Raw genomic sequence first — 14,914 nt, forward strand, 5'->3', positions numbered from 1 at the left:
GCTCTAACGGGGATTACATTCTAGATTATTCTTACCCATCACTAGTTTCAGGGGACACACCAGAGCTGTGTCCTGATTCACTGGGTTTGTGCCGAGTTTCCCAGAACACACACGTGTGTTAGGCTGCTCGTAGGACAGCATCAGTGATTCTGATTCCCTCCTTGCTGTCACCTCCCCAGGGCTTCGTGGGTGCCACCTGCGAGAACGACTCCCGCACCTGTGGGAACCTGCACTGCCTGAACGGTGGCACCTGCATTTCCATCCACAAGAGCTCCAAGTGCATGTGCACGCCGGCCTTCACGGGTCCTGAGTGCCAGTACCCAGCCAGCAGCCCCTGCACATCCAACCCCTGCTACAACGGGGGCACCTGCGAGTTCTTCAGCGATGCCTCCCCCTACTACCGCTGCAACTGCCCTGCCAACTTCAACGGCCTCAACTGCCACATCCTTGACTTTGATTTCCAAGGTGGGATCGGGCAGGATATCATCCCACCCAAAATTGAGGAGAAGTGCGAGATCGCAGTTTGCGCGGGGTATGCCGGCAACAAGATCTGCGATGGGAAATGCAATAACCATGCCTGTGGCTGGGATGGGGGCGACTGCTCCCTCAATTTCAACGACCCGTGGAAGAACTGCTCCCAGTCTCTGCAGTGCTGGAAGTACTTCAACGACGGCAAATGCGACTCTCAGTGCAATAACGCTGGCTGCCTGTACGATGGATTTGACTGCCAGAAATATGAAGGGCAGTGCAAGTAAGTGACTTGCTCATTGACCCTCTTGTTTTAAAGCCATGACCTCTGTGCTGATCGTCTTGGGGTATTTTCTGGTTGCATCTGCTGAAGCTCCAAGTGTAGACCTGTTGTTGTTCACTCTCTACATTCTGTTCTGCTGCCTATGGGGCTGCAACTCAAGCAACCGCATTTCCCTGTCATCTTACTGAGTTTATATACACTTGGAAGCTCTCTGGGTTTGGCTCATTCCAGATGGTTTCCCCGTCCTTGCCTGTATCATGCCATAGAAGTGAATTCTCCAACTCACAGTAGTAACACAGTGAGTTTCAGTGTAGGGACACCCCAGATAGAAGAGCAGCCAGAAAACATGATGATGTTAACATCCAGGCATTTACCAAACATCGTCTTTGGCAACAGCAGGAACTTAATCCCAGATTCCTCGACAAACTCTGGTCTGAGTAACTTATTCTGTGTTGCCATGTCTTCTCTAAGTCACAGTAATTTGTCCCTTTTTGTGACATCTAAATTGCAACTTACAATTTAATAGCTGCTATCTTTCACCTGCAGAGGTGAATGCTTCACAGTGCTGCATGAAACAGTTGCCTTCTATGTAAACTGGCTTAGTGTCTATCAGGATGAAGAATTTTTATACAAAAGAGAGGTCCTTGTGGACCACTGCTTCTTTTCTCAGCAGATGGGTAATATGCACAGTACTTGGTCTAATTCATTCTTCTGCCTTTCTTTTTCTTCTGCCCAGCCCTCTGTATGATCAGTACTGCAAAGATCACTTCTCAGATGGTCACTGTGACCAGGGCTGCAATAATTTTGAGTGCGAATGGGATGGTCTGGACTGTGCAAACAACATGCCAGAGAAGCTTGCAGATGGCACGCTGGTGGTGGTGGTACTGATCACTCCCGAGAACCTGAAGAACAACTCTTTCAACTTCCTACGGGAGCTGAGCCGCGTGCTGCACACCAACGTGGTCTTCAAGAAGAACCCCAAGGGAGAGTATATGATCTTTCCATATTACGGCAATGAGGAGGAGCTGAAAAAGCATTACATCAAGAGGTCAACGGAGGACTGGTCAGATATGTCTAGTGCTGTCATCAACAAAGTGAAGAGCAGCCTTTACTCCAGGGCTGGCAGAAGGCAGAAGAGGGAGCTCGATCAGATGGACATCAGAGGGTAAGGGGGACCAATGGGTTCCTTTTTCACACAGCAGCATTTATTTTCTGTGTTGATAATAGTAACACGCTATAAAGGGAAGGATGTAGGCCAGATAATTGTATTTAGACGTTGCTTTCTATGTGAATAGAAACCGGATTTTGCTCTCATGTGGGAAAAGCAAGTGATCGCTCAGCAATCCCTGATACAATGCTGCAGCGACTCTCACGATTGAAGGAGTCCTGTGTATTGTTGCGAGCCGGGGCTGGGCTGGGTGGGACCTGGAAGCAGAGGTTGGCCTGACCGACTGTCTGACTTCAGGAAGTCATTAAGTTAAGCCACAGTTTCTCCCTGGGAAATGCTTTCTAGAGCTTTGTTGTAAAACTCAATTACTGCAAACTGTGTTTGGAGATCTTTGGTGTAAACATATAGATCTAACCTTCTCCCTCTCTGTGGGCTCAATCAAAAGCCACTGAAAGCAAAGGAGTTAGAGCACCGAAACAGATCTGAAAAGATCTGAAGGCTCCCAAACAGCATTATTTAAGATACTGTAGTATCTGGGTAATTCTAAAACATTGTGAAGCAGAGACTCCCTTCCATTCCTGTAGATAAGGAGTTAGATTTCACAGTATTCATTGAAGCAAATCCAATAGACCATGAGTGTGAGCTGGAGGGCTTGGGCCGCAGGGAAGCAAGGAGATGGGTTCCCACCTTCCAGTTCCCACTGCTGGGGGGTTAAGGAGGGAAGGGAGATAGGGCTCATCTGTCTTCTCAGTGTGGTCATTGCTCCGTGTTTCTCATTGACTCTTCTCTCACACAGATCCATTGTCTACTTGGAAATTGATAACCGCCAGTGCATCCAGTCGTCTTCCCAGTGCTTCCAGAGTGCAACCGATGTGGCGGCGTTCCTGGGTGCCTTGGCCTCCCTTGGCAACCTGAACATACCCTATAAAATAGAAGCCGTTAAAAGTAAGTATGGCTGGTTGGCTGGGGAGGAGAGACAGCCAAAACTTTCCAGCCTTATCCATGTTTAGTTGTCTGTCAGCCAGCTGCATTTGAACACAGTCTGGTTTTAATAACCTTGCATCGTTTTGGGTTTTGGTTTTTTTTTTTTGCTTTAAGTCTGTTCTTAAAAAAATTGCAAAAACAGTTTATTATTTTTGCTTATTCCAGACTTATTTCAAAATCATTATCACTATAAAAGTTATTAAAAAAAAAAAAAAAGAAAATAAAAGAAAACCCAACCAGCTCCAATCAATGAGTGACATGCAAGGAGTTGAAGTTTGTATCTTGAAAATCCCCCCTAAATCCTTTTGTCTTAACAGCTCAATGCAAGCGCAATGATTTGAAGTTTGCTAATCCTTTTCCTTAAAGGAGAAAAAAGTGAAGCTGTCTCCTGATGCAGGCTGGCTTGTGCAGCCGAGAATTTGCCGATAGTTTGCAATTCTGATTAATAGCGTATAAAATGACCTTATTTTGGGGGGGCTGATTGAGATCAGACTTAGGTACCTCTATTAACTAATTTTCCTTCATTTCCACTCTGTCACTGGTTTGCGATGCAGCTTAATGTCTCAGCATCTCTTTGTGCCCCACTGTTTTGTAGGTGAAACAGCTGAGCCCACGAAGAACTCCCAGCTGTATCCTATGTACGTGGTGGTGGCTGTGCTGGTCTTGCTTGCTTGCTTTGGAGTGGGAGTACTGGTGTCTCGTAAGCGGCGCAGGGAGCATGGGCAGCTTTGGTTCCCAGAGGGCTTCAAAGTGACAGAGTCGAGCAAGAAGAAGCGACGAGAACCACTTGGGGAGGATTCTGTTGGACTGAAGTGAGTAATTTGCTTACTAACCCATTAAACACAGTGCAGCGGGGCTGCTTGGGGCTCTTCTGAAAGAAACCATCAGAGTTTTGTTCTCTAGTGCATCACATTGGCATAGTGGGGAGGAGGAAAATCAGGTTTCTTAAAGTTCTGCATGGGGAAAGCAGTGTTCCCATCTGGAGGAGGTTTTTAAACGCTTCATGGTCTGTTTGCACTTGGCAAAAAATGAAGGGCAACCTGAGGGGAACCTCCTGGAAATTGCCTTCTTGATTCTTCTTTCAGTTTGTGCATGTAGATAAGCAGAGTCCACCACAGACTAGTTCCTGCAGAGGAGCTAATTTTTTGTACGGTTTTATTTTTAAAGACCCCTCAAAAATGCTTCAGATGGCACGCTGATGGATGACAACCAAAATGAGTGGGGTGATGAGGAGACCTTGGACACCAAGAAGTTCAGGGTAAGCTCACTGCCACATTCCCTTTCTGTGCTGCAAGTAGTCACTCGCTGGGTTTTGTCACGGAAGGAGCAGAGCGCTGCGGAAAGCAGCAGAGCAGAGGGACCCTGGGGGGCCCAGCCTGCCCTACGCATCGCTGCTGCAGGCTCCTTTGCAAACCCGCGTGTGACAAACTCACCTTTGAGACTTGCAGAGCTTCCCATGTTAGAGCTCAGCCCCCTCCTCCCGCCCGGACTGGTACGCTTTGCTCGGTGCTCATTTCCCACTGTTGTTCCTCAGTTTGAGGAGCAGGCGATGCTGCCCGACACGGACGATCAGACAGATCACAGGCAGTGGACCCAGCAGCACCTGGATGCCGCTGACCTGCGCATATCCTCCATGGCACCTACCCCACCGCAGGGAGAAATCGATGCAGACTGTATGGATGTTAACGTCAGAGGTCCCGGTAAGGTGGACTCCTTTCACTTCTGTGCTGCTTGTCAGCTAATCTAAAATCCTCCCTTACCCCTTGCAGATGAGCAGTCCCAGACAGCCCTACCTGTCTCCATTTCTAGTACGGACTCGCGTTCTGCATCGCGTGGTTGTTGTTGTGCGTGATTTAGAGACAGACCCTGTCACGTTTTGCTTTCCATGAGATCTCTTTTGTTTAATCACTGAGACAGAAGTTAGAGAATACAGAAGTACCTATTAAATCATCCAGTTTATCTCTCTGCCACTCCTAGATTCCTCTCCTCCCACCGAACTGCACATTTCACAATCTTATTTTCAGGTTTTTAACTATATTAGTAGTTAATAGGCTTTTAAATTATTACAAACATTTGGTCTTCCCCACATCTGTGAAATTGTCCTCTGAAATAATACAAATATTTAAGGCTGTGCTGTACCGTACTCAAGTTTGCTTTGAGCAATCTTCCTTATAAATTGAGCCTTACAAGTTAGTGTGTAAGGTAGCAGATGAAATAGGAAAATCAGCGAGCGGTGAGATACCACTAAGGAATTTCAGATCCATATCAGAGGAAGGATATTCGTGTTTGATGTTTAGAACCAGTCAGGAACTCAGTCTTGATGCACCCATGAGAATAAGCATCTATCGCAGACAGAACATCTTGCTGAGCCGTCTGCATTACAGAAGGGTAAAAAGCCTTTTTTCACCGAGTTCCCCTGTGCTTTTCAGATGGCTTCACCCCTCTCATGATCGCCTCGTGCAGTGGAGGAGGGCTGGAGACTGGCAATAGCGAAGAGGAAGATGATGCTCCCGCCGTCATCTCAGATTTCATTTACCAAGGCGCCAGCTTACACAACCAGACTGACCGCACTGGCGAGACGGCGCTTCACCTGGCTGCCAGGTACTCCCGCTCGGACGCTGCCAAGCGCCTGCTGGAAGCTAGTGCCGATGCAAACATCCAAGATAACATGGGCAGGACGCCCCTCCACGCCGCCGTCTCTGCTGATGCCCAAGGAGTCTTCCAGGTAATTGATCCTTTTGCCACCAGTCTCGAGGTTTTCTGGGGAAAGTCCTGGTGCTACATGTTGAGTCAGTCACACAAGTGAGGTTATTGCAGGGTCTCCAGCTTGCCCTGAGAAACCGTGGGGTGAAAGTCTTGAAAACCAAACCCCTTTTATCTTAGGGCAGGGCACAGCAAAACAGCAACCCCGTAGCTGCCCTCGGATGTGCAGCCCCAGACTGGGAGTGGGGACTGGAGGGACCAGCCTCTGGAAAGGGGCTTGCAGGTCCTGAGACCTGGGTACCCGGACTGTCTGCTCTCTGTCCCTCCTAACGTTTGTGTTTCCTGCGTTTTGGCCTGTGCTGTGGCAGATCCTGATTAGGAACAGGGCAACTGATCTCGACGCCCGAATGCATGACGGGACCACTCCTCTGATCTTGGCCGCTCGCTTGGCTGTGGAGGGCATGCTGGACGATCTCATCAACTGCCATGCAGACGTTAATGCCGTGGATGATCTAGGTACTGCAGGCAACTAAAACACAGGCTCCCTCAGAGGTGGAAGGAAAGGGCTGCTTGCTGTTACTTTTACCACTCACTAATGCGTGTTGTATTTCGTGGTCTTCCTCCGTAGGCAAGTCGGCACTGCACTGGGCGGCTGCCGTGAATAATGTTGAAGCCGCCGTAGTCCTCCTGAAGAATGGTGCCAATAAGGATATGCAGAACAATAAGGTAGGGGTCTCCCGGACTTACGTAGACAAGGAAAGAACTGTTTGGGGAGTCTGTTAAAGGGTAATTTTTGCCTAAAATACAACACTGTCTGGCACTGAGACTCTGATTTGATTGTTCTGCTCTGAATGAAGCTGTTGGATTTAGCTCAAAGAAGCACTGTGGGATTTGATCCTACGGGTGATGTTGAGGGGCCGTGCTGTGCTTGGTGAGAAGTATGACACAGTGTTCATGTGGCCATCTCCTCACATGTTCTGGGTCACTCATAGGGTTCCTGGTTTGGTATCAGTATAAAGATATGGCTTAGCAGGGTGGGAAGAAGCAGCAGGAAAACCACACCAGAGGAGAGATGATTACTGTCTCTGCCACCCATCTGCATGGTGTTGGGCATGGAGCTCAGGACAGTGTTAGCCAAGAGAATCTGTGAACTTGAACCTAACCATCTTTGCTGGGTTTCCAGGAGGAGACCCCACTGTTCCTCGCAGCCAGAGAAGGGAGCTACGAAACCGCCAAGGTCCTGCTGGACCATTTTGCCAACCGCGACATCACGGACCACATGGACCGGCTGCCACGGGACATCGCCCAGGAGCGCATGCACCACGACATCGTGAGGCTGCTGGACGAGTACAACCTGGTGCGGAGCCCACCGCTGCACAATGGCCCGCTGGGAGCACCCACACTGTCCCCACCGCTCTGCTCTCCCAACAGCTACATCGGCAACCTGAAACCTGCCGTCCAGGGCAAGAAGGCCAGGAAGCCGAGTACCAAGGGCCTCAGCTGCAACGGCAAGGATGCCAAAGACCTCAAAGCCCGGAGGAAAAAATCACAAGATGGAAAAGGATGTCTGCTTGACAACTCCAGCGTGTTGTCTCCAGTGGACTCCCTGGAGTCGCCCCACGGGTACCTGTCAGATGTCGCCTCTCCTCCACTGATGACCTCTCCATTTCAGCAGTCCCCTTCCATGCCTCTGAATCATCTGCCAGGCATGCCTGATGCCCACATGAGCATCAATCACCTCAACATGGCGGGGAAGCAGGATATGGGCATGGGAAACTCCAGCAGGATGGCCTTCGATTCGGTGCCGCCGCGTCTCTCTCATCTCCCCGTCTCCAGCCCCAGCACAGTGATGAGCAACGCCCCGATGAATTTCTCTGTTGGCGGAGCGGCCGGTCTGAACGGGCAGTGTGACTGGCTCACCAGGCTGCAGAACGGCATGGTCCAGAATCAGTACAACCCGATGAGAGGCAACATGCAACCAGGGGCACATCAGCAGACACAGAACCTTCAACATGGCATGATGACCTCCCTGCACAACGGCTTGCCCACCACAAGCTTGTCGCAGATGATGAGCTACCAGGCCATGCCCAACACCCGGCTGGCTTCCCAGCCTCACCTGATGCAGAGCCAGCAGCTACAGCAGATGCAGCAGCAACAGCTCCAGCAGCAAAACATGCCGCCGCAGCAGCAGCCGCAGCAACCGCAGCAGCAGCCGCAGCAGCAGCAGCCGCAACAGCATCACAACCCCAGCTCCAACGCGAGCGGCCACATGGGCCAAAATTTCCTTGGTACCGAGCTGAGCCAGCCCGACATGCAGCCGGTGAGCAGCAGTACCATGGCAGTCCACACGATCCTGCCTCAAGATTCCCAGATGCTGCCCACGTCTCTGCCATCCTCCCTCGCCCAGCCCATGACCACCACGCAGTTTCTAACTCCACCTTCCCAGCACAGTTATTCCTCCCCCTTGGACAACACCCCCAGCCACCAGCTCCAGGTGCCCGACCACCCTTTCCTAACGCCATCTCCAGAGTCGCCGGACCAGTGGTCCAGCTCGTCTCCTCACTCCAACGTGTCCGACTGGTCTGAGGGCATCTCCAGCCCTCCCACGAGTATGCAGTCACAGATGGGACACATCCCTGAAGCCTTCAAGTAAAAGACGGTGTTTCAGAGACGCTGGCGCTCAGTGGGAGTTAGAAGCTTGAGGGAGATCTTTTTTAAAAGGACATTGGATGCTTTTATTAAAGGATCCTTTTTAAATATGTTTTTATAAAAAAAGAAAAAGACAAATTAATTCCTTTTTTTTTTAGTATTTATTTATGTACTTTTTATTTTACATGAAAACACTGCCTTTTTATTTATATGTTCTATTGTTAAGAACTCAATGTGGGACACCAGTTGTGTTTCAAGAAATCAAAAAATTAGGTTTTTATAGGACATTCTCTTTTGTTTGGGGGGTTCATTGTGTTTGATTTGAGGAAATGTTTATGTAAAGCTATAGGCAGCGATTTGTGATTCTGAAATGCCCTTAATTTATTTTTTTCTCTTTCAACTCAGAAAGAGAGGTGAGAAAGAAAAGGGGAACGAAAAATTGGCTAAAAATACCACTCCTTAGGGGGAAAAAAAATTAAGCATGGATGGATTTTCGAAATGTACTTTAAAATGTTTCCTTTGCTATTATATCTGAGAAGACATTTTATGGTACCAGTCATGAATCTTTGTTTAAATTTCAGTATTATATAGTTGTACATTTGCCTTGATAATAGAAATTTTTGTTCTCTCTTGTTTTTATATATATAAAAAAATATATATTTAAATGATTTTTATGATCTAAAAAAATAATCAGGATTATAGACCTGTAAGAACAGGTTCTAAGATAAAAAAAACAAACCCTACAAAACATGAATACTGTCCCCCACCAAAAAGAAGTGTATTTGCCAAACTTTTAAGAGAGCAAGCCCATAACTTCGGAGTATATGCCAAACCCATAACTGTGGAGTTTATACACAAAGGAGACTTAATTTTACTTTGAATATCTTTACTGTTTTTTGTTTTCGTGTTTGCATTTGAGTAACTGTTTAAGAAATAAATGCCAATATAAACTTGTAAACCACATCCTTATTTTAAGGATGGCCTGCCTATTTTAAAGAAGGCGTGTCTATTAATGCAGACAACCTTGAGTGAGATTACAAAGCATTATAACACTGCCACCACTAAGTGCTCGCCCGTATCCAGCTCCTCTGGCAGCGCGATTGCTGGGTGCTCAGTGGAAAGCGCTGCCGGTTTTGGTGGGATGCTGGACTGGCTAAACAGGAGGGCGAAGGACAGCACAGCCGAGTCTGTGCTGTGAAACGTTAACATTTTGTTCTTGTTAGTCTGGAGTGATGCATCTTTTTTTATATTGATGTGCACTCTTTCTGTGTATCATGTAAAATATAGTATAAGCCTGTGGCAGATTTAATGTTTGTAAATATGTTTTTTTTAAGAAAAGGTGGATTTTGTTTCAAAAATCTAAATGAGCAAGTCTTAAATATATCATAAATATATCACCTTATAGAGGTGTTGGAATATCACTCACTCGGGTGCAAAGGCAAGCAGACACCCTAAGACTAGATATGCGTATGGGACAGGCAAATAGAGAGCAGTTAATCAAGAAAACCTAAGAAAAGGGTTCCTTTTCCTCGTTCCTTTTTATTAGAACACCAAATAAAACAGATATTTCTCAAGGCACAGCACCTTGCTGAGCACTCATCTTAGTTAACATTTCAGACCATTGTTATTGTGACATGCCTAATATGAGTGATAAAAACATCACGTGGTGTTGAATCTTCCTATGTTTTATAAACTAGAGTGTAGTTTAAGAAAAGATATCTTCTGTAATAAAGTTATCTACATGCAAAGTTGTAGTTTGCAAAAATGATGTATTTTTTTTGGTTAACTGATTTGCAATAAATGATGCTTCTGGGCATCTAGATTTTACTAAAAATGCAACTTAGTGTTTTTGTTACGGATTGGTTGAAATCTGGGCTTGATACCAGCTGTCTTTCAATACTGCAGGGCTGCCTCTCCACACAAAGTACTGGCACTTTCCTAACATCTTGTTCTCTAAGTTAAAGATCAGAGCAGGGCTTTGGACAATGAAACTTTCTCCTTAACTTGTGCAAAACTCTCACCAGCTTGACACATCTGGTTTGAGCAAGGCAGGAGGAGCTCTGCGAGGCTCTCAGCCAGGATGGGCTCTGCCCAGATAGCCCTTTACCTGTGCTGTGGATGTTCTGATGTCCTCTCAGGCCTCTGCCATTAGGTCAGGATCTAAAAGGGGAAACATTGAAAAGTTGTTTTAAAGAACGTCACTCGTGCATGTTCAAAGTACTATATTCTGTCACTTTAAAACTTTTGCTTTCTGATCAGTTTTTTAGAAGCATTCTCTGGCTGATGAGATGGCCAAGGGTAAAAAATGGCCACGTGCTTTTAATTACATGGTGCCTATGGAAACAGAGCCCCTAGGAGTGGTGTTAAAAGTTACGTATAAGGCTTCCTACTTCACACAGAGCACTGAGCATATGGCTGGGCTCTCAGATGTGGTGGCTTGCACAGATAGGAACTGGGAAGCCATCCAGCAACAACGCTGAGGGGCAGCAGCACCCGAGCGAAAGTTTCAGTAATGACACTCCAGGCACAAACACCCCGCAGAAATGTTTGCTGTCTTTGCTGCACTCAAGATTTTTGCAGTAATTTAATTTAATTCTTTCTCTTTCCCACAGGGACTCTGTAGTCCAAATGCAGCTGCAAAGTCCCCAAATAACTGGATATAAATAGCCAAGCTGTGGACCTCCTCCCAAATCAGATAAGCCTGGTGACTCCTGGAATGCTGGTATTTTCCACTCCATGGCCGGGGAGGGAGCGGGCATGTGTATACATGTACCCAGTATCCAGCCCCAGACGGGTTCGGGGCCACCAGACATTTGCTGTACAACCAGTCAGAAGCTGGTGCTGCAGCTGTGGCATTTTATGTGCCACCCAGCAGCAGGGAAACGCAGCGCCTTCAGAGGTCAGGGAGGCAATGTGCCGGCGTGCTCTCCCTGCAAACTCCGTGGAAAGGGGGTATTTTAACTGAGGACAAATCCCTTTTCCCCCTGTAAAATGTGGTTTGCCACTGAGGACCTCGTTACTCCAAGGGGCGCCCTGGAGATGGGCTTCCTGAGACGTGCTCTTCCCCTTAGTTGTGTCTCGCTGCATCCCATCTGGGATACACGAGATGAACTGTGTCTGCCTTCACCACGATTCGCACATGTGCTGTCCATGAATTGTGTCTGGGAACATCTAGCCATGTTCCCACGCAGCCCATCTTTTCAGGCTTCTCCCACACGTACGCGTCCAAGTGCTCATGCCCATGCCTCCGTGCTGCCTGTGAGACTGGGAGATGCTCACGCCAATGTGAGGTGTTAGTAAGACTCTCTCCTACCTGGTCTAAGTGTGCAACACTCTCATCACTCATGGTCAAGGTGGGAATTTGGCCTGGAATGGATTAAAAAAAAAAAAAGGGATTATGAGGATGTGCAAAACAACGTGCATTGCAAGAGACAACTAAACATATGTGGCTTATTTACGAAGTGAGGAGCTTCAAAGCACGTAATTTTCCATGAGGGTGGGTCAGAGGGACAGAATGAGGAAAGAGAGCTAAATACCAGGGAAAGAGGCAAAACAAAAAGGTCTGCATTGGTACATGAATTGATACTAATAAATTGGCCACAAGGTAATACAAACTAGAAGTCAGAAAAGGTTTTCTAAGCAGTAGAGGAGTACAGATACACAGTTTAGTTTTTAAGCATTTAGCCCCCAGTGACTCTTACACTTATGAAGGCGTCTGGTGACCCACAAACTCCTGCCAGTCCCTCATTCCTGCTTTCCTAAGTGGGTATATGAGATGACAGTGGGGTCACAGATCCCCAGCTGGGACTGAGGCAAAGTTAAATGAGAAATGAGAGAAATGGCCCCAGTTTCAAACACTGCCTCCACACTTAGGGCTTTCCCACCAACCCTCCATCCAGAAGGATTTGCCTTCCCCCAGTCCCCTCCAACCAACCCATGTTGTCCAACCACAAGCTCATCTTTACCTCATGTTGGTAAAGATGGTGGGAGCTGAATTTGAAGCTCTCGAGTCAACAGAAGATGCTGAGGAACGAATGGGTCATGGCAAGCGCAGTTGTTTTAGCATTCCAGGTGAAAAAGTCTGAGAAGCACTGAAAATATATCCCATGCCAAGGGAAGGGTTCAGAAGTGTTTGCATAAGACAAGATTAGCACCGAGCTATTCCGATGGCAAATACGTTGATGCTATGAGGAATCGGTGCATCTGAACTATTTGTTTACATGCTGGAGGGCTTGGGTTTTTTTTTTTCTTTGTTTTCATTATTCCTGCTCAATTAGATGGGACATTTAGAAATTGCTACTCTGTATTGCTTTTACCTCCAGGCTATTGGTGTGTGCTCAGAAAGTTGCTAACAGCTGCTTGAACCCTGATTGCTGAATTGTTACTGCAGCTCAAATCACCCCCTTAAGAATGTACAAAAGGAGCCAAATTCATCTAAGGTGTAGCCTCTCTCAAATTACACACGGGTTAACGTGGCTGGGGTAGTTTGAATAATCACAGCAACTAAATTAGTAAATAAATAAAGCTCAGCTTGTCCGAGTTGGCTAACCTGGTACAGGATACCTGTACTCATAAGAGAAACTCTCCTTTAGCCATTTTCCCTGTTTCTAAACTTAGAGAATGATCCTTTTAATAGCGAGCTCCTGGGGCAGGGCTGTGTTTATGGTTGCCTGCAACCTGAAGGCTGAATAAATTATCAGAATTTAATGGGAAAAGGTCAGTATCATTTGGGTTGGACACAAGCTGGTGAAGCAGGAAAAAAGAACACACGCTGTCCTCTTGCCCACCAGCAAGCCTTTTTATTTGTAATGGGTCAGTCTCAAGTCCAGAACTGGCTGCATTTTCTGAGTACAGCAAATCAGTTAGAAAGCTTCAGGGTAAAAAGGGATTTAATGTCCTAATGTGACAGTTCTTTATGATCACATACTTACCAGGAGAAAGCAAAGGTGAGATGCCATCATTAGTGTTCGCATTCTGTATGTATGTGTATAGGTGTATGAGAGGAGGGTTAGATATGTAATGTAAATATATAGCTATAGATACATATGTAAGCTGTTGATGGTATTTACAGAATACATATGTATTTTTAGAAAGCTAATCAGGCCAATTAAAATCATGTTTCCTCGGATTACACCTGTTGGGGGAAGTATCAAGGGAGGACCAGGGCTTTATCTGCAATTCATGCCTGTGTAGGGAAATTGTATTTGACAAGCTGGTTTATAAGAATGTTCCTACAAAAGAGGGAGATGAAAGGCACTTTAAAAATCACAGTGCTGCCTCTGGTTCCCACACCAGCATCAAAGTACTGCTTCCCCTGCATGGACTGGGCTTTGAGGATATTACCCTGCTTTAATGATCAAGCGTGCAGAAACAGCTCTTGTGCTGATAATGACCCTTGATTAAGATGTTTGTTTAGGTCGTTTGTATTTTCCCCTCCAAGGCCTGTTGTTGGGTGCAGAGTGTGACAATACCGGCACAGCGGCCACCGCCTGTAAATGACACATCCTTCTCCCGTTGGAACTGGGGCTCCCGCCTTAAAACCTTCGAGTTTGTGTAAAACAGACCCTCAACCCAGAGCTGGACACAGAGCAGAGCGGAGTAAAAGCTTTAGACTTGCACGTAACTGTTTGATACCATGCTACGATCTTGTCTAAAAAAAAAACAACCCCCAAAAACCCCCCAAAACCCCAGACCCCCCAAAAAACCCCAAACAAACAAACAAAAAAACCAAAAACCAAACCGAAAACCCACGCAAACGTATGTTTCTCTGGAGAAGTGCTTTTATAAGCCTTTAAGTTAATGAGTCCCGGAGATAGCTGCGTGCAGCAGGGCTGAACCGGGGCATCTGCTACCCCGCAGCTTTCGGACACCCCTCCACCGGCCTTCCTCAAAAAAAAACCAAACAAAACGAACCGCCCCCCCAGTTTTTCCCTCTTTCGCAGCTTCAGCGACCCGGGACAGCCTCTCCCGAACCGCCCCGCTCCCCCCCGGCCCCTCCGCCTTCACCTCCCGCCCTGACAGAACGGCCTCCCGCCGCGCAGGCCCACCGCGGGCCCGGCGGTCCTTTGTCCCGCCCTGGCGGTCACCTTCGCCACTACAACCTTACCCAGGGAAACCCGAGGGCTCGGAAATCCCGGTGGACGCTCGACCGGGCTTTACCTCGCTGTGCCCGGCGCCTGCCTGAGGAGACCGGGACCCCCCCCACACACAGGGCCACACTCCGCCATACTCCAACCGGTGGAAGCGAGACCCGTTGCCGACAGGGGCTTGGCAGGGAGAAGGGTTCCCCCGACCGCGGCACGCCCGCAGCCCAAGTCTCACCGAGGAGACCCGGGAAAGCTCAAATACCGGCAGCCGCCCCAGCTGGGACTCGAACCCGCGACGCCCGAGTCCGCAGCCGCACGGCGCCTGCGCCAGGCCGGGGCGCTGTCGAGGCCGCTTCCGCCCTTAGGTTTTTTTGTTTTTTTTTTTTTGTTTTTTTTTTTTAAACCCTCCGACACTTCTGCCTTCCCCCTTTTCCCTTTTAAGGAAGGCGGAAGTGCCGGTGGGGGAGGGAGGGAGCCACTGGGAGAGAAACACAAACAAGCGCTGCTCGGCGCCGGGCCCCGCACGCGCCGTGGCGTCATCGCGCGACGCGGCGTGACACGTCGGCGGCGGCG

The 14,914-nt window shown here is 47.9% G+C and overlaps 1 protein-coding gene and 1 long non-coding RNA gene across 3 annotated transcripts in view; one reads left to right on the plus strand and one right to left on the minus strand.

Moving 5' to 3' along the window:
* The window catches only part of NOTCH1 (notch receptor 1), a 43,556-nt gene extending 34,995 nt beyond the window's left edge, over window positions 1–8,561 (plus strand). For both annotated transcript variants that reach the window (XM_075054735.1, XM_075054736.1), the window contains exons 25-34: window positions 180–751; window positions 1,488–1,916; window positions 2,716–2,864; window positions 3,499–3,715; window positions 4,071–4,161; window positions 4,438–4,603; window positions 5,333–5,628; window positions 5,975–6,122; window positions 6,235–6,332; window positions 6,790–8,561. In XM_075054735.1, the coding sequence (XP_074910836.1) occupies window positions 180–751; window positions 1,488–1,916; window positions 2,716–2,864; window positions 3,499–3,715; window positions 4,071–4,161; window positions 4,438–4,603; window positions 5,333–5,628; window positions 5,975–6,122; window positions 6,235–6,332; window positions 6,790–8,259 (3,636 nt within the window). In that variant the 3' untranslated portion in view covers window positions 8,260–8,561. The remainder of the gene's footprint in view (window positions 1–179; window positions 752–1,487; window positions 1,917–2,715; window positions 2,865–3,498; window positions 3,716–4,070; window positions 4,162–4,437; window positions 4,604–5,332; window positions 5,629–5,974; window positions 6,123–6,234; window positions 6,333–6,789) is intronic.
* Window positions 7,398–14,831, minus strand: LOC142043504 (uncharacterized). The gene is made up of 3 exons (XR_012654060.1): window positions 11,569–14,831; window positions 10,363–10,415; window positions 7,398–7,530 (listed from the first exon to the last, which is right to left on the minus strand). It is a non-coding gene; the product is annotated as an uncharacterized LOC142043504 (long non-coding RNA).
* Between the last annotated feature and the right edge of the window lie 83 nt (window positions 14,832–14,914).

Source organism: Buteo buteo, chromosome 23, assembly GCF_964188355.1.
Source record: "Buteo buteo chromosome 23, bButBut1.hap1.1, whole genome shotgun sequence".
Lineage (NCBI taxonomy): Eukaryota > Metazoa > Chordata > Aves > Accipitriformes > Accipitridae > Buteo > Buteo buteo.